Below are 19,558 nucleotides of genomic sequence, written 5' to 3' on the forward strand. Positions count from 1 at the left end.
ACAGTTGAACACTGCAGTTAAGGGAGTTGAAGACAGCATTTAGGGAGCTGGGAGTGGGTGAAACTGAATGAAGCTGTGGAGAACAGCAGTTTAAACCTGACCAAAACAGTTAATTTGTAGCAAAGGATCTCCAAAGCTGGAAGAGAGAAAGTTCAATTGAAATTAAACTTTGTAACCTCTGACTTTTCTTCAGCGTTATTTTCAAACCATAAATACAAGTTAACTCCTTGTTTGTTTAATCCTGTGGGCAGTTTGGCCACTGTGGGATTCAGAGTGTTGGACTAGATCGGCCATTGGCCTGGTCTAACATGGTTTCTCTTATACTTTTATGGTTGTCTCAGGGAACAAACACACAAACAAAGACCTTGGTCTATATATATTTTAGGACATGAATAAATGCTGGCAGCATGTGCGTGAAAACAGTATTTGAGTCCCCAACCCCGACAACTTTGTGCAGCATTTGAATGAGGGGCAATTATTAAAGGAGGCTGGGCTACGCTGTCTGGCAATGTTTCTGTGAGAGAGAGGATTTGGGATGTGAAATGATCATGGCTCTCCTTATATTTTAAAAGAAGCAAGAAGGTAGTGACTTCCTGACCTACCTGTAATCCTGAATCTGTGAAAGGTTGTAGAGGGTGGTAGGCACTCTGTGCAAGTGATAAAGGTGTGTCACAATCTTTAAGGTGCTACTGAACTCCTGTCTCTCAACACTAAAACAAGACGTCATTAATGGAAGACAGTAGGGCAAAGTAAGCTACTTGCAGTTCCTTTTTTTGAATATATTATTTTCAATTATGTATCTATTGAGAAGCAGAAGTAGATGACTTAAGCAGGATAATCAAATAGCAGAGACCAAATTCTGCACGATTTATAACGGCTATTATGTCAGGAGGCTTCAGCCTGCCAGTGGAGTGAGATAAACTGTAAAATCATGAGACTGAAATGAGTTCTAGTCTTATTTTAATCAGTGGGAGAGATGTGTGGGCTGCACCAGGAAAAATTGCTCACAGCCTCCTCTCCTTCTGAATGGAGGAATGTAGCTAGCCTTCAGAGTGTGGTCATGATTACTGAAAAAACAGAAGAGATAAATGTAAAGTTGCAGTAGAAGTTGGCCACCTATTTTCAAAGTTTATACTTAACAAAAATATTTTGTTGTTACTTTATTTTCTTAAATGAATGCTTGTGTTGTAAGCAATTCAAGGAAGCTACAGGAATCTTTTGGTCACAGCTCATTGCTGTCCAAATTCATTTTTTCCAACGAACATGAATGCTTGTATGAGGTTTAGATGACTACTCCATGAAAACCTGCCACTTAAACAGGTCACTGCCCCTCTCTCCCATCCCTCATCACTGCAGGCCCAGTTTGCACTCTGCTATGGAATATGTCAGGGTCTTCCATGTTTATTAGCACCATCCAGCTTCACACCTTTGGTCTATGAAAGCAGACAGCTTTGTGAATGAATAGCCCTGTGCAACAATCACATATTCAGAAGCCTTGTTCAGCAGTGTGACTAGGCAGTTTTGACACCATTAGCTGGATTTTTATTGTCATCCAATCAACCACACTTGCCCTTCACTTAGACTTTAAATCTGTCATCAGTTGATACAATTGTGTATGACCAGTTAGCAATTTCTGCTCAGTCAACTTCTCTGCTACTTGAATGTAAGACTGTAGGTAACTAACAGCCTAACATAATGAATGTCCCTCAGAAACAGAGACATGTTTACAGAAACATTAGCAGGTTAATACAGCTATGTATCGGTTTAAAACAGCTGAGGGTTGCAAACAGCTGAGAGAAAAGAGGCTTAATAGAGGCTCAGTGTATAGAAAAAGGCAGTTGAAGCTTCTCATGGCATGAAGTAATGTTATATAATGAATAACGTCCCACTAAACCTCAAATAAAGACACAAGACACTTTTTCTACATGCTGTTGGCAACCTTACTTTAAGCTTGGGGCTCCGTGGTCTCACTAAAAGAACAGAAAGATTTTGCTGTTTCTAGCTCCTTCTGGAAACAAAACAAAAATATCAGGAGACCTCAGTGACTATGGATGCAAACAAAAGGTAAAGTTTCTACAAGTGTCCTTCAGTATTAAAAAGACCAAGCCCCTGGTTCTGCTTCACTGCATGTTAAGAAAGAAAATCTTCAAAGTACAGAAACAAAAGTTATATGAAGTAGAACCACTTCATATAACTCAAGAGACTTTACCTCCTAAATTAATAAGCGAGAAGCTATTTTCCCCCTTATTGTGAGACCAACGTTAACTCTGAAAAATCAAAAACTCTGGGGTTTTCAAGGTCTTGGAGGCACCTTAGTTGGTACATTAATGGCAACTAAAAAGAGCAAGTTAAATATTTGAATACTTGGGAGTCCTCTTCCAGTATAACAACAACTAGACAGCCCAGAGGAATCAAGCATTAAATTTGGCCAAAATTAATCTGTTTGTGATTGCTAGGCTTTTTAATGTGAAGGGTAACCAATTTGTTTCTGCAGTTGTGAAAGTTTTCAACGCTAAAGTTGTGTCCCAATTACTCTATGGGCGTTTTCGCACTGACCTTCAAGTGGCGCGACCACCCTCTTCACACCGGAGGATCTGCGCGGATTTCGCACAAGAAGCGCCGGAGCACCCAAAAGAGCCGGCGACTTCCGTCGCAAAAGCCGCTCAAACGTTTTCCTGCTTCTTGGCGGTTTCCGTTTGAGCGGGTTTCGCGACGGAAGTCGCCAGCTCTTTTGGGTGCTCCGGCACTTCTTGTGCGAAATCCGCGCAGATCCTCCGGTGTGAAGAGGGTGGTCGCGCCACTTGAAGGTCAATGCGAAAACACCCTATGATATCCCTATCTGGATCAATTTGTTTAAATCACATTTTGAGCCGATCCAGGTCATATTTTTGTGATATATCCTTGAGATCCCAAACTTGTGTAGGTTATGCAGCCATTTGGCTAGAGACAGGGCAAGGTCTTCTGAAAACTGAAAATTTGGTTACACCTCCATTTCAGGGCAGGACCTAGTAGTTACATCTCCCTGATAATATCGAATTCATTTTCCTCTAATTGGTTCCATTCAGTCTTGAGGAAAATACAGTCAATTGGTATACTTCTGGACTTTCTTTTTATGTGAGATGACCTTGAGGTAGATCCCTGAAACTGGGACTCCTTGACATTGAGAAACAAACCTTATGGTCTCTTGCAGGTAAAACTTGTTCCCCTTTGCAGTTTACTATAACATCAAGACAGGGGCGTTCAGCTGCCTATTTTACATAGCCTACAGCCCCACAATTACTTTTAGGCTCACATAATTTAATGTCTTCCCATCAGTGGTTCTCTATGGGAGATTTGTGAATTTGCCTTACCATGAAAGAATCTGCCCATGCAATAATAGGGAACTAGAATCAATTGCTCATCTTTTGCTTTGATCTGGATTTTACGTCCAAATACAAGATGTTCTAATTAGCTCTATTTTGCATAACAAGCAGAAGTGAGGTTTGTTTCCCTTCTTTTATTGGATCAGTGTCCCCATATCACTCTCTTAGTAGCTTGGTTTCCTCTGATTGTTATGAGAATCAGAGAATATAAGATCAAAATGTTGGAGAGATGATCGATTTTTGATTGTACTCTGATTTTAATTTATGCCAATAAAGGTATTGACTGACAATACTTGACATATACTCCTAGATACAGCAGTACCTATGTGTGGAACCAGACACAAGTACAGGTGTTGTGATACTAGCAAGTTATCATTAGGCTTGTTCATCATTCAGGGATAAATGGTTTACCTATTTAATTTTGAGGGACAGTCCAATAAATAAAAACAAATCTTGAGTTTTGGCAGTTTAACCTCTAATATTCTGATTTACAGTTTGAGGCTTTAAAAGAAAATCTGGACGCACTCACTGGGTAGTTAGTTCACTCCTCTTAACGGAGTCCATGTGAAAGGAATACACCATTCATTCAGAAACAACCTGTTATGTTTTGCTTCTCTGACCTTGTCAACACAGTCTATATGAATTACCTACTATGCTCATATTGGTTGGATCCAAAGGCTCCCTCCTGTTAAGAAGAATCTTCATGCATTTTCTTCCAGTAACTTGATGGAACTATCTTTGAATCCAGGACTTTGTAACCTCCTTTTCATCTTAGTTGTCATGTTCATTTTGGACTTTCACAGTCATCATCCTTATTTGAGATTTATCCATTTCTAGAAGTTGTAACATTTTAAACTTTCCTTGTCATAGAGAAAGCTCTACTGCCAGTAACTAATCCTGTAGATTTGCACAGCAAACTATTTTTGAACCCCCTTTAGGATTTAGAATTCAGAAAAAGAAACCAGAGGCTTTTAGAGGCCCAAACCACTGACACAACTCCACCTCACCCAGTTTTAGTGGGCCATCAGCCCATTTTTCAAGGGAAATCCTATGATTTGAACTGACACTTGGCCTCCCACTGGCTGCAGAAACTAAGCATGCTTTACACATTCCAACAAACAACAATATTCTCAGGCCCAACCAACTGTAAGACTTTATTTATCATATTTTTGTAATGATGTGAAATTATGTGGCTAGAGAATGGGGATAATTATTTTAAACACCATAATAGCAAGTGCAACTGCTGCCAGATTTAGGTTATCTTCATACTGTAGCCAAACAGTGGATGGTATCCAACCAGCTTTTCCACAGTTGAGAAAGAGAAGATGTGTTCTCCTTTGACCACTAAAAAGCTATGCTAGGAATCATGGGACTCCCATGGATAAAAGTACCATGTGGAATTGAGGCTTCAGAAAGAAGTGGATGAGATTCAGTGCAAAAGCTGGCTGGCTCAATATGAAAAGGACACACTTAAAAACAAAACCAGGAGAATATGGAAAGTAATAGAAAGTTTTCCTAGACCAGCAATATCTGAATGAATTCAGGGACTACAGTTGCCTTTGTCGTAAAAGCTACTTGTACCAAACTCTCAATCCAGTCAGCAGTTGTAGAATATTCTCATCTACATCCCTGTTGAAAGCACACTGCTCTGTAAGTAGCAACCAGAAGGGATTTAGAGCCCTAAACCCCTGTCTCTGTCTACCTGTTATGCTATTTGGGGGGCAAGCTGAGGGATAAGTGAAAAGGAACAGGAACTTCAGTGGGAATATTGTTAGAACCTTGGGAATATATTGTTAGAAAGGTTAATGGTTGGACATTCTGTGAAAGAGCCAAGAGAAAGATGCAATTTAAAAAAAAAAAACTTTAAAAAAGGTAAATTGGAAGGAGATTGGATTTATACTCCACCATTCACTCAGAGTCTCAGAGCAGTCCTTCACTCTCCCTGCAGCCTTTATTTAGGAAAATCACAGTCTTTCTCCACAATGGGAGAGGGGACCAGTTTACAACATTCTCCTCTTGCACCTTTGATCTGCATAACAATCCTATGAGGTAGTTTAGGCTGAAAGTCTGTGAGTGGTCCAAAATAACCCAGTCAGCTTCCACACCAAGAACATGGATGTAGCAGACCCCACTCTGAAGCCCTCACTCCTATGCCATGTTGGCCATCATAGAAGGGCTGCTGCTGAACAGTAGCAAGCAGTGAGATCTAGGTGGTCAACTTCCAGGTGGAGTCAGAAGACCTCCTGGTATCAAAACTGAACTCCAGAAAACAGATCTTTCCCCCTCCCACTGGAGAAAATAACTGCTTTGGAGGGTGGACTCAATGGCATTATATTCAGCTGGAGCCTCTGCCCACATCTAAGTCCACCACAAAATCTCCAGGAATCACCCATTAACTTGCTACTGGCAGGCGTAGTCAGGACTGGCCCCAGTGAGTTCTCCCTCAAAGGCCTTTAGTGATACCTTTCAGACCAACACTGTCTCTCTAATAACATTGTTAGTCTTAAACACAGGAGTTAATTCTCTCTCTCACGTTCCCTCCCTCCTCTCTCTGTATCTGCTCTGCTGCCACCAGGATGCCAATCCCCTCCCGCTCCCCGCCCCTGTCTCTGGCTGTTTTCCTTCCAGAGAAGGAGAGGGAGGAGCTCTCAGCTAATCAAGGGAAGGCTTTCTCTGGCTCTTTCCCTCCTCCTCCCTCCGCCAATTGAGGGAAGGGTTTCTTTCTCTCCCCTGTGAAGCAGGGTATCAATCCTTGTCTTTTCTGCAGCTGGAGGATGGGGGTTGCTCTCCATTGAGATTGAGCAACATGTATCTCAGCCAATGGAAGATTAGATAAACCATGACTAGTCTGTCTGGAGAATTATATAACAGAGGAAATTCCAAAGCATTAGTTTGAAAATCTGAAGACTGATTTTTTTCTACTCAGTAATTGGGAGAAGAAACTGAAAAAATTAGGAACTCTCAATACACTTAAAGTAAACAAAACTGTTTTCTGGTTTCAAAAAGTTTATTTATAACAAAGGTATTTTCTGACCTGATATCCAACTAAAAAAAAAAAAAAACTTCAAATTTAAGCAACTGATGACCTTTCCTTGACATTTCATTTTTTTGTTTTATTTGAAATCAAAAACAAGCCCAAGAAACTCTTTTCCTTCCCTTTCAGCTAAACCTAAAGAAATCAAGTACAGTACCTTTGAATTGCAGTGAGTGGGAGACGAAAGTGATAAAATTTATAATGTACAAGTATAAAAATATGTTACTCAAGGTTCAGCATAATAATTTAATAGCTTTTTGCTGTTTTGTAAGCATCTGGAAATGGAACAGATATGTGTCCTGCTCCTGTCACAAGAGGTAGGATGCCTGCGTTTGGTACAACATTCCATGAGAGAGTCAAAGTGATGTTTCTGTTGCCCCTGAAATTTGAACAAAGCATTAGCACAAACAGTTGCATATTCTAACAGTACAAGAAACACCCTCATATATGTTAAAAGCATCAGGCATGTTAACATATTTAATAAATATGATCCACAGCACATTCTGCGAGCTCTGTGCAAATGCCCCATGTTATCAAGTAGCCATTACAATGCTCATGGTACTCTGCATCTTAAAAAAAAGATTTCAGATTCTAATGGGGTAATCTGTAGAGCAAGATGTGCTTATTTTTTGTACCAAAGGGAGTCATTTTAAACACTATCAATTGATGTTGATAGGACTACAGCATAGTTTGCTTTCTGTAAATTATACCACTTCTGCTTCCAGATTTGCTGCACAAACGTGAAAAGGTATCTTCCTTTGTTCCATCTACTAAAATCTAGAGAAATGCATAATGCTCCTATTATCTGTATTAATTGCCTATTTCAGGGGTGGCCAACGGTAGCTCTCCAGATGTTTTTTTGCCTACAACTCCCATCAGCCCCAACCATCAGCCACGCTGGCCACCCCTGGTCTATTTAATGGTTTTATTCTGAGTATTATTTTGAAGTGATATTTAATAATATTCATTATGTGTTTTCTTTCAGATTCCATTGACATTTTAGAGTCACAATTTTTTCCTCAACCCCCTGATTTGCCTGATCTGCTTCACTGGAGGGGATGTGTGTCTTTTCCATTCACTGCAGTTAGAAGCTGATCAGCAACCACAGCAGCTACCAACAGCACAGACATGGTGAACACTTGAACAAGTGCCACCCCTCTGCTGTTTCTCTCTCCCACCACAGAGCATCATATTACTCTCCTCCTTCCATCAATTTCTTCCTGTCTACACATGCCATCCCACTTATAACCATCCCACTCCACTAGTCTTCTCTTATGCTATTATTAATCTTCCTTTACAAACATCCTTATTGCTGCCAAGTCAAAACCCCTAAATAACACTGCTTTTGTACATACTAGGTCAAATTAGCTACATACTTTTGCTCAATTTGTGATGTTGACAGCTGGATGGTAATATTATGCTTTCTTGGCAAAAAAAATGTGTAACTTGTTTATATTATGCCATTCTAACATACATATTAGCACCAATGCATTTTTGAAAGTACACACTCTCCCTGCTTTGGGGTTCCTGTATGGCTAGCACAGGACATGCCACAAATGCACCGAAGTTAATAAATAATAGATATTTACTCACTTGAGACCATTTCCATCATCAAAGAAAAAGTATTTTGATTTCATATCTTTCAAAAGTAGCTTTGGATTATCACCTCTCAAAATGATTTTGTCCCAAAGGACAACCTGGTTTAACACCTATAATTAAAATTAATCAGCAGGTTAAATCGGGATGGGGGGCAGAATTCAGAAATTCCTAGTCTGGGAAGCTGAAAATGTGAACATTCAGCATTTTTTCTATATTGTAAAATCAATACTGCTTTCTAGTAGCTGCTTCAAACATTTATGTTGTCTTTTTATTTAGATAATCAGCTATGCTGGCTGGCATTTTTTAAAAGAATCTTGGATTTTTTTGTTCTTTCCTATCACCACCAAAGACCTTGATGTACATTAGTGATTACACTCTTTTTTGTATGGAGATTTTCACTGCCTTCTGTTTGTTTACTGATTATGAAGTTGCACACAAAAGAGATAACACTTGTTTGGAAAATAAATTAAAGGCTTCCTGTACCTATAAAGGCCTTAAGCAAGGCTCCAGGGGCGTCAAACACGCAGCCTGAGGGACGGATCAGGCCCCAGAGGGCTCTTATCAGGCCCGCGAGCAAGTCTGCTTCCTTCCCCCTCTCTTGCTTTTTTCTGCATCACAGCTTGCTTTGCCAGGATTTCTCAATTGCACAGATGCTTTAGACCAAAGCCTCTGTTTTCCACATTGGCTGAGGCTCCTCTCTTGGGGAGGAAGTAGAGGAGAGGGAGAGCTTGCTTTGATACTGACCACAATATTGCAAGAGTGCTAATACTTGAAGCATGTTTTATTTTATTTTATTTTTTAAAATCTTTGTCTGTGCCCTTTATAAAGTTTATATCTACTTTATGTGGCATTACATTTTATGACACATATGGCCCAGCCCAACAAGGTCTCACTTATGTCAGAACCGGCCCTCATAACAAATGAGTTTGACGCCCCAGCTCTAGACCGTTCCAAAAACAGCCCTTTAGTGATTACATTGTGAAATGGCACTAAACACAGCTTAACTTTCCAGCCACACTAAATTAATTGCATACTTACATTGTTCTTGGTTGAATATTCTGCTGATAAATATAGAAATAACTGTTTCACATTCCAGTCAAATATACTATGCAGATGTGTGGAAATTAAGGAACAGAATCCTTAGAAAGCAAACATCCATCACAGATCAACATTTCAGCTTTTAAAAAAATATTTAAAAGGTGTTTACCAACTTTACATTTAAAAGGCATTTGCCAACTTTACAGTGGTCTATGTTACACATCTGAGACATAACAGTACTTACACCATTGAGATGATAATTAGATGACAATTAGACTGCAGAGAAAACATGCCAGTTCTTGCTAGAAATAGAACATGCAAACCTCCCCGTACCCCTCCATGAGTACCAATACTTTCCTAATTCTTTTTTTGTCTGTATTGGGGGGGCAGACCTCTAACACAAGTTGAACAATTGGGGAAAATTGTTTAAAATGAGCAAACTAGGTGACCATTATATAATTTAGACTCTGTTATTCCATCTACAGAATTTAGCTATTTTGACTGGACAATTTGGGATTTTTGAGAATTCCAAGGATTAGTTCCAGTGGTGCTGCTCAAGCAGAAAAGCATCTGTTAGCAAAACAGTACTTCCACAAATGGGGAGAAGGTTTTATTGATTCTCCACCCCCCCCCCCCCCCCATAAAGACACTCTCCCAAGGTTTGACATACTGCGGTGCAGCTAGATGATGTGCTGAAAATCCAACTGCTTTTCCTTTCTACAGATAACATTCTGGAAAAGATCTCAGCACACAATTTAAGGCCAGAGTTATCAATAAAAGCAAAACTTTCAGAACATGGAGAATCTTTTCAAGTAAAAATCACCTTTAAGTTCTACTCTTGTCTATCAGATTCTTCTAACTTTTAGGATCAATATTTCAGGAAGGCTCACTGGGGCAGGGAATCATGTCTTGCTGCTGTGGCAGTTTGGCTCTAATGTAAAATCTCATACATACTGAACCCCAGATGAGAAGCCAAATGGCATCCTCTTTAGATTTCTATTTCTCAAACAGCTGTCCCCTGTATTATGTAGCAAGTCAAAAATGAAACAAAAGAGAGTTTCAAATATTGAAGGAGGGGGCGCACTGCAGTTTGAATGAAACAAAAAGTCAGAACAGCTTTCTGAGCTAGTGCAAATGTTCTGGCAGGCATTTTGAGTCAATTACCAACCCCTCCTCAATTCTCTGCATTTCCCAAAGGGAATCCCCAAGCATATATTTGCAATCCTATTTCATTGTGATAATGTATACAGTCTATGCAGGCCAATGAAGTGAGGGAGGGTTGAAAGAATGCCTACCTTCAATTTCATGGTGCCATTGTCTACATGGATTCAGGGCTGCATGGCAGAGATAGTGCCAGACTGAAGAAAACATGCAGACAGGCAGTTCAAATCCAACTGGGGATGTGACTACGGAGTGCTGAATGGGAGCCCTCTGTGCTGTTTTGCCCAATCCAAGTTGCCAGCTGTTACTTGAGAGCTGACACCCTATAGGCTACCTATGTTTTTCCACGTATGTACCATGGCCCTATCATAGAATTCAGGGTGATCTGTGGCTATAAGCATTGTTTAAATGCATTGGAGATCTGAATACAGATTCAACACATCATCTAGCTACACCTCAGTATGTGAAAACTGGGAAAGTGAGAATTTTCCATTACATGGCTGTGGAATTTAGTGGGGAGAGGGATAAGGTGGCAAGGAAGAAGATGATGGGTTTGCTGAAAGGGGGGGGGAAGAACTTTTGCTACTGGCTAGCTTCAACCAACAATTACAATTTATTTTTTAAGCTCTACCAAAGTCTTTGCATTTGCTATAAAGGATATCAGCTGTAATGTCAAAAGTAATGATTCCAAGGTCACTTCTTTCTCCGGGTCCAGTGAAATCTTCTACATTTTTTCTGAGAAACAAAGAAAGAAAACACAATTTAATATTCTTTATAACTGGCAAAGCAAATAAGATTCTTCATGGAAAGAATATCTGTTCATAACGGAGCACAATGGTAAGAAACTTAGCTGCATGCAATAGAACATACAACCCATATTTCAACATCAAAGATCACTCTTTGTACATAATGTCAAAAAGAAACTAGATGAATAACATTTTAATATATTAAATCATTGTATTTAGTGATTACACTTGTAACTACAGCACAGTGACATTTGGCAAATGGTTTAGTCGACTGTCTCACCTGAAAGGCACTGTGAGAAATGATTACATTATTCAAATTCTCCATGCATTGCCATGAATTTATTTACACTGGAGAGGCAATTGATTTAGCACATTTTAATTGCATAAGGTATGTGATACTTGAAGTCCATAATTTAACACACACAGCTGGTACTTTTTAAATCAAAGCCTACTGATGAACAGTCAGTTGGCATGCAAGAACCACAAATGATCTCATTCAAACCAGTGGAACTACTAAGAATATCAACATAACTCCTGGGAGGAGACTCCGCAGGTGTAGCCCACTGCAGCTTTTAATCTCACTGCAATGGATATTAGATTGGCAATATCCTACCAGAGCAACAGCCAACTGATGCCTGCTAACCCCTGCAACAACTGAGCTGCTTTCTCATGTACACACAAGGGAGCCTGCCAGAGGGCAGACTACAGCACCAGAGTGTTCGTGTTGTTTGCTCATTGGCTCAGAGAAGGGGGAAATGAGCAAACAGGAAGCTAAGGTCTTCAGTTCTGAAAACCACAATCTAAAAAAGAGAATGCTGCTTAAAATTTATATATATATATATATAGCTTAAAAATAAGGTCTTGAGAAAATCTAATTTGCAGCTATACACATGAGGCTACCAGATTTAGGCATACGGCTTCCTTCCAGCAGAGATCAAAGCTAGAAGGCAAGCAAGAATATTTGGAAGGGGTGAAAGATGAGTATGTTGTACAACAGCCATGGTCAGCTGATAGTTATTATTGCCATAATTATTCAGAGATCCTCTTAACTAATACACGAGGAGGGAAGGAAAGATCATTGGAACAAATGTCCACCTGGCACCCATTTTTTAAAAGCCCTTTGAAGCAAACTAGTGAACCGCCGGGGCATCCCTTAGCGACCCGGTTTCTTTAGCCACCAGCAGAGCGGCAGCGGCTGCAGAAGGCGCGAGCCTGCCCTCCTCTGCCACCCCCCAAGCCCAGCCCGCCTCACTCACAGGATGACCCGGGAGACGGCGATGCTGACAGGCACGCTGCGCTCCTTGAAGGCGGTGGTGATGAAGCAGCCGAAGGTCAGCGCCGCCATCACGCTCAGCGAGAAGGCGAAGAGCGAGTTGGCGCGGGTCAGTACGGTGTTCATCGCCCCGCCGGCCCTCACTCCTCACCGCACACGCGACAGCCCCGCTTCCTTCCGCCCTCCAGGCCGCGGCTCCTCGAGGAGGGAAGGAGGAAGAAGCACGCCAGGGAAGCCCGGCTGAAGAGGGGGTGGCTCTGGGGACGCGCCACTACGGAGAGGGAAGGACAGGAGAACAGCTGCTGCCGCCTCCACCGCCGTGGTGCGTGATAGAGGGGAAAGAGGAGGCCTGAACCCACCGCCGGGAAGCAAACCCGCCCAGTCGGCCCGCGCAAGGAGGAGCCCCGCCAGCGTCCCAGCCCGCCCATAGGCGGGATATCCCCTCCCAGCTCCGCCTGCTCGAAGGCCTCGTGAACATCCAGAGCGAAGTAGGATAGTGTCGGGCGCTGGAAGCAAAGCGTGGCGAGCCCGCAGAGGACAAAGCGCTGGCCGGGGGTGGTGGAAGAGAGGACGACTCGATTAGATTTGTCTGAAGTGTAGCTGTATTTTGTGTGGTGCATACCTGTTGCTGGAGCGAAGACTAACGCGCTTCTGTTTTGGCCTAAACTTTTGTGGCCCATTTATGATGAAGATTCCTTTTAAAAACATTCTGGCATTCTGTGACAGTGCATGAAAGCGGCTATTAGAACAAAAACGCGTTAGTCTTTAAGGTGCGCCGATACTCCTGTTTACTTTTTGTTTGTAAAATTCAGTTATTTACTTCAGCGTGGAACTGCAATAATTTCAAGTAATTCAGAGCGCAGCCCTATGAAATCGGTGGGTTTGGACTAGAGTATTACCGTATGGGGTTAGGAGGCGTGTTCATTTGAAATATCCCCTTAAATCCAGTATCAAACGGCGTGTCGAAGTAACGATCGCAGACCAATTAAAAAAAATTGATCAAATATTTTGCAACACAGCAGTAGCACAAAAACATGGAGCTGAGGTCTTCTACTTTTAGCTGTGAATTTTAATCTTTTAACTGCTTTGCTGCTTGCAAATTACAGAATAACTGATAACGTTGATTGTAATTATGGTTTAATAGTCTTAACTGTCATGAACTGCTTAAAGAACTTCATGTGTTAGGTGGTTTATAAATATTCAAAACAAAGAAATTGTAGGACTGCCAGGCCTCCACCCCTAATGCGCAAAATGGGGATAACAATATGGATGTAACTGTCAAGCAGCTGATATCTCTTTTGTCCGTTGCAAGAAGTATTTTCGCAATGCAGTTCTTAAACTTCAAAAACATAACACTTTCCCCTAGGTTAGAAAAGCATGAACTTCTTTGTTTGCACCTTCAGAGGGTAGAAAGTAGGGTGACCATAATGTCTGAAGGCCAGCCAGGGACACTGGGGGGGGGGGGGGGGGCACGCGCGCGCCGCCGGAAACAGGAAGTGACGTCACTTCCGGTGACGTCATGCCACCACCGGAAACAGGAAGTGGCATCACTTCCTGTGACATCATTTCCCCCGCGTCACCTGCTGGAAACAGGAAGTGACTTCACAGCACTTCCTGTGACGTCCCCAAAAATCCCCCAAATATCACCGCCGGAAACAATTTTGTTCTCAAATCCTGTATATACTTCATCAGTATATGGGATAAGGCACTTTCTCAACTGTGCTGCATAATGCAGCCTATTTATTTTGTCCTGTTGGCTCTGTTGGCTCTATCTGCGCCACCTTCATCACTTTCGGGGTGTGGATCCCCCAGTGGGGTGGTCTCCCGACTCCCTCCGCTGACTGTTTCTGATAGCCCTGCGCCCCCTCTTTCATTTGATATGTGTCCCGTGCCACCCTCCCGCCGGGAGATGCCGCAAAATGAGCCCCCTTGAGGCTTATGGCGGCAGGGCTCGGGGGAAGCGAGCTAGACTGCTGTTCTTTTGAGGGGTTATAGAGTGTTTCGAGCCCGTCCCTGTGGCATCGGTCCCATCGTTGTGGGACCCAGGGGGCCGGCGCAGCGGCACGCCGAAGCAGCCTGTCACTAATAACACCAGTCAAGATGCAGGACAGGAACCTGGAAGTGACCGACAGGCTGCTTCAGCGTGCCGCTGCGCCGGCCCCCTGGGCCCCACAATGATGGTACCGATGCCACAGGGACGGGCTCGAAACACTCTATAACCCCTCAAAAGAACAGCAGTCTAGCTCGCTTCCCCCGAGCCCTGCCGCCATAAGCCTCAAGGGGGCTCATTTTGCGGCATCTCCCGGCGGGAGGGTGGCACCCGCACGGGACACATATCAAATGAAAGAGGGGGCGCAGGGCTATCAGAAACAGCCGGCGGAGGGAGTCGGGAGACCACCCCACTGGGGGATCCACACCCCGAAAGTGATGAAGGTGGCGCAGATAGAGCCAACAGAGCCAACAGGACAAAATAAATAGGCTGCATTATGCAGCACAGTTGAGAAAGTGCCTTATCCCATATACTGATGAAGTAAATACAGGATCTGAGAACAAAATTGCACTAGAAGACACAAACACAAAGCTCCCTTACACTGAATCAGTGCTTGGGTCCACCAAAGTCAGTATTGTCACATAAGAGAAGCCCTGTTGGATCAGGCCAGTGGCCCATCCAGTCCAACACTCTGCGTCACATAAGAACATAAGAGAAGCCCTGTTGGATCAGGCCAGTGGCCCATCCAGTCCAACACTCTGTGTCACACTTAAGAACATAAGAGAAGCCCTGTTGGATCAGGCCAGTGGCCCATCCAGTCCAACACTCTGTGTCACATAAGAACATAAGTAAGGAAGGAAGGAAGGAAGGAAGGAAGGAAGGGAGGGAGGGAGAAAGGGAGGGAGGGAAGAAGGGAAGAAAGGAAGGAAGGAGGGAAGGAAGGAAGGAAGGAAGAAAGGAAGGAAGGAGGGAGGGAAGAAAGGAAGGCAAACCCCCAACCGCCAGCCCCCCCCCCGCTTTCGGCCCCCTTACCTACGGCGGCGGCGAGTCCAGCGGCGGCGGCAGCGGCGGAGAGTCCGGCGGCGGCGGTGCAGAGGCCTTTCCGATGCCCTCCCGGGCCTCCGCCAGCACGGGGGGGGGGGTGGTAGAGGCCGGGGAAGCGTCGGAAAGGCCCGCGGGGGTCGCTGGAGGGCCTCCAGCGAACCCCGCGGGCCTTTCTGACGCCCTCCCGGGGGAGGAGGACGGGGGGTGGGGGTTAAGAGCCCCGGGGAAGCGTCGGAAAGGCCCGCGGGGGTCGCTGGAGGCCCTCCAGCGACCCCCGCGGGCCTTTCCGACGCCCTCCCGGGGGAGGAGGACGGGGGGTGGGGGTTGAGAGCCCCGGGGAAGCGTCGGAAAGGCCCGCGGGGGTCGCTGGAGGCCCTCCAGCGACCCCCGTGGGCCTTTCCGACGCCCTCCCGGGGGAGGAGGACGGGGGGTGGGGGTTGAGAGCCCCGGGGAAGCGTCGGAAAGGCCCGCGGGAGTCGCTGGAGGCCCTCCAGCGACCCCCGTGGGCCTTTCCGACGCCCTCCCGGGGGAGGAGGACGGGGGGTGGGGGTTGAGAGCCCCGGGGAAGCGTCGGAAAGGCCCGCGGGAGTCGCTGGAGGCCCTCCAGCGACCCCCGCGGGCCTTTCCGACGCCCTCCCGGGCGGAGGAGGACGGGGGGTGGGGGTTGCGAGGCCCGGGAAGCCTCGGGAAGGCCCGCGGGGGTCGCTGGAGGGCCTCCAGCGACCCCCGCGGGCCTTTCCGACGCCCTCCCGGCCTCCGCCGCCACCGCCGGGCCCCGTGCGCGGGCGGGGAAAGCGGCGAGGGAGGGAGGGAGCGTCCCTGCGCGTGCGCAGAGCGATCTGCGCACGCGCAGTGTCCCTCCCTCCCTCCCTCGCCGCCTTCCCCGCCCGGGCGCGCGGCCCCCGGCTCTCTGGCTGGCTAAACCGGGACCTCTTAATGGTCCCGGTATACCCAGCCCGGGAGCCGGGAATTGGGGGCCAGAACCGGGAAAGTCCCGGGAGACCGGGACGGTCTGGCCACCCTAGTAGAAAGGCACATTGCGGCCAAATCACCCTAGTGATAAAATCATTGGCCCCTCTCTCTTTTCCAATGAGCAGCTGTCAATCGTTACCACGCTGAGTAGTAATCATGATATCAAAAGTAACCAGAAAATTTGGTTTGTCAAATAAACTGTCAATCAAGTACTTAAATCTGTATTTTACATTGCTTTTCCCCTGCTGTTGGGCGCAGGTAGCAAGCACCACCTAATGGCTGTCCATTGAAATGCAGCCTCCTGTGTCTTTATCGTAAGACCCCCCAAAAATTGTTTCAGTAATTTTTAAAAAATGTTTGGGGAAAATTATTTTTATACTACAGAAAAATATCTTTACCATAATGTTTCAATGTTAATTCTTAGTCTTTAAGTAGTCATACATTTTATCTTTTGTACTTTCATTAGCATTGTTTTCTATACATTTTCATTTCTGTTATGTCAGAATGGATATATTATTTTAATATACAATTAGTTTTATTACCCAGGTTGTTATCCAGCTGCTTGAGGTTTTATTCACATCTAATTCTATCTTCTGTTTTATAGTTTTGAGAATTAGAGATCAGCCTTTACAGAGCTGTTGTAACAAAATATTATAGGGATATGATTTTTTTAAATGAGTATGTTAAACATTTGGAACATTTGGCAATTAATTTCTGTATTAACTTTGTTTTTTGAGAGCTAGTATGATGTATTGATTGGAATCTGTGTAAATATAGAAGACTAACCAGAGCAGGTGGGTAGAACTTGCCTTGCAAAACAAATACGTTACTCAGACTAGTGAGCATCCACCAAGGACAGGCATGGTGTAGTAGTTTAGAGCACCAAACCAGGATGTCAGGAAACCTACGTTTGAATACTTTCGGACAACAGAGACTAATGAACAACCTAATAAAATAAGGATAGTTTGTGGAAATGTTGATATCAAACAAGTAGCTTTCCCATACAGCTGTTTCCTAAACTTCCAGACACAACTGCTATCAAGCCCAAATTCCTAAGCTCCTCTTCATTCAAGGAGGGCACCCAAATGGTCTTTTGGCTATATATTTGACTGAAATTACTTCCGGTGCTCCAGGCTAATTTGTGTTTGTTGCCATTTATATGAAGCACAAAGCTATCTGAACTAAATCCATCCTTCAGACTGATTTAGATGGGACATTCACCTGTCAGGGTTGTTTTTAAAAACATGTTCCATGTCAATAAGATTTATATGGGTATTAGAGAAAAGAAAGCAGAGTGATGCAACTTCTCTGAGTCCCAGATTTATTCAGAAATTAGAGCTCCCTTTACAGTAGGGTTGCCAACTGCCTAGGCTCTAGAGAAAAAAACAAGGTCCTGTTCCTTTAATGGGATGTTATTTACCAGGTGATATTACTTACCTCCAAGCCAAAGCTTCAGCTGCCCATTTCCACATACTAAGCCTCTATTAAAGGAACAAGACACTTTTCTCCAGGCCTGTTAGCAGCCCTGCTATAAAGAAATAGAACTAATATAATACGTTAGAAAACTTCAGTTGTTAAACAGGTGATCAGTTGGATGCCACATGACAAGATAATAAAAAATACTCCATGAAGCATCTGACACTATGGAAAATACCATCTATTTTTCTTTGAGGATTTAAGCAAAACTGGCACTGTTGGCTTGGAACATATTATACATTTTTCTAAGGGTAACCATCCTGTGGCCGGTGCAGTGTCAGATAACAATATACCAAATATAATCCAAGAGCTTATCATATTTCAGATGTGCAACTAGCTACAGAATAACTTTTGTCTACAGTGGAACAGGACAAAATTACTACTGCCTTCATAGATGTCCACCAAATGAGAGCAATGTTATATGGCTGTAAGTATGGGCTATAACTGAGTAATACTTGGCTTTCTCTCACTCTTAGCCTCCATTTTCTGTACTGTTCAGCTGCATTCACAGTCATGACAAACCCTTCACAACCTGCAAGATCGCCTCCTGCCATATCTGTCTGCAAGGCAACTCTGGGCATTGGAGCAGGCATTGCTAGTGGTTCGCATCCTGCTCAATTGTGGCTGTTGGGAGTCATGCTTTCTCTCTGACTCAGCCTGTATTGTGTAATGGACTTACAGAAGATACGGGGCCCTGACTTTAACAGGTTTCAGAGTGTCCTTAAAATAGGCTCTTTGTTAGGCCTTCAGTAGCCCATGAGTGATGGCTGAAGTCTGTTCCTTTTGTTGCCATTTTTTATGATGTACTGTTCCTTGGCTGCATGATCAATCAAAAGGGAGACTGCAACTCAGAAGGAGGTTGAGATTTGGAGGGGCAACCATGAAGGAGCTAGAAAATATTATTAAGGGTAAGGATGTATCGTTGGCAACCAAGTCAATTCATACCATTGTACTCCCCGTTACTGGGTGTATGGGTGTGAAAGTTGGACAGGGAAGAAAGCTGACACAGGAAGAAAGTTGATTCCTTTGAAATAGGTGTTGGAGGAGACTTTTGCAGATACCATGGACAACCAAAGAGACAAATAAGTGGGTTCTAGATCAAATCAAGCTTGAGCGCAATTTTGTTAAATCATGGGAATTTTACTAATCAGCATTGAAAACATAGTCCTTGCTTATAAAAATTAGCATGCTTATTGAAAACTAGCATGGTAGCTTAGAGATGTATTTATAGCCTCCCTTTCTTTACAAATGAAATCCTCAAAGCAACTAAGATTCACAGATTGAGAGCTCATTAGTGTAGTGGTTACAGTGTTGGACCACACCCTCAATCACCCGTATTCAAATTCCAACTCTGCCATGAAAGCTTGCTGAGTAACTTTGGACCAGCCCCCATGATCTCAGCCTAATCTACCACATAGAATTGTTGTGAAGAAAAACTGGATTAGAGAAGAATGACATCTTTCTTTGGGTTCCCACTGGAAAGAAAGGCTAATGGAGTAAAGCAAACATGAAGTTTACATAAAAGCAGTCCAGAAGAATGGCTGTGGCCATTTTCCTCTTTTCCTTCCAGAATGGAGGAGCAGACTGATGGAATAAGTTATCTATTTCTGTCCTGCTGATCCTGACCCTATTTCCAGTAATTAATATATGTTGCAATGTGGTTTCTAACAAGCCTGGAGGGGGAGAAAGCCCTTTCCTTATAATAGGGGCTTTATGTGTGGAAATGGAAAGCTGTTCATGGCATGGAGCTACATAACATCCCTCTCATAAAAAGACTGGAATTTCCCCTCCCCCACCTCCATGCAATTGGCAGTCATTGCATTCTGCCTAGATTAACCCCCCCCCCCCATACTGTTCTTCCCT

At 43.9% G+C, this 19,558-nt stretch overlaps 1 protein-coding gene across 1 annotated transcript; it reads right to left on the reverse strand.

Moving 5' to 3' along the window:
• Positions 1-6,489: 6,489 nt before the first annotated feature.
• SPCS3 (signal peptidase complex subunit 3) lies at positions 6,490-12,617 on the reverse strand. Its single transcript, XM_060246502.1, has 5 exons — positions 12,197-12,617; positions 10,854-10,929; positions 9,034-9,108; positions 7,990-8,105; positions 6,490-6,775 (listed from the first exon to the last, which is right to left on the reverse strand). Exons 1-5 carry the CDS (start codon positions 12,337-12,339, stop codon positions 6,643-6,645), a joined length of 543 nt encoding a protein of 180 aa, XP_060102485.1. The 5' UTR covers positions 12,340-12,617; the 3' UTR covers positions 6,490-6,642.
• Between the last annotated feature and the right edge of the window lie 6,941 nt (positions 12,618-19,558).

This window comes from Heteronotia binoei, chromosome 9 (genome assembly GCF_032191835.1).
Source record: "Heteronotia binoei isolate CCM8104 ecotype False Entrance Well chromosome 9, APGP_CSIRO_Hbin_v1, whole genome shotgun sequence".
NCBI lineage: Eukaryota > Metazoa > Chordata > Lepidosauria > Squamata > Gekkonidae > Heteronotia > Heteronotia binoei.

Excerpts from the sequence above, each read along its gene's own strand:
- SPCS3 (XM_060246502.1), bottom strand. The coding sequence starts at position 12,339 with ATGAACACCGTACTGACCCGCGCCAACTCGCTCTTCGCCTTCTCGCTG. Across the intron at positions 8,106-9,033 it reads AATATTCAACCAAGAACAAT|GTGTTAAACCAGGTTGTCCT; the intron begins GTAAGTATGCAA and ends TTTTAATTATAG. Across the intron at positions 6,776-7,989 it reads GATGATGGAAATGGTCTCAA|GGGCAACAGAAACATCACTT; the intron begins GTGAGTAAATAT and ends TTCAAATTTCAG.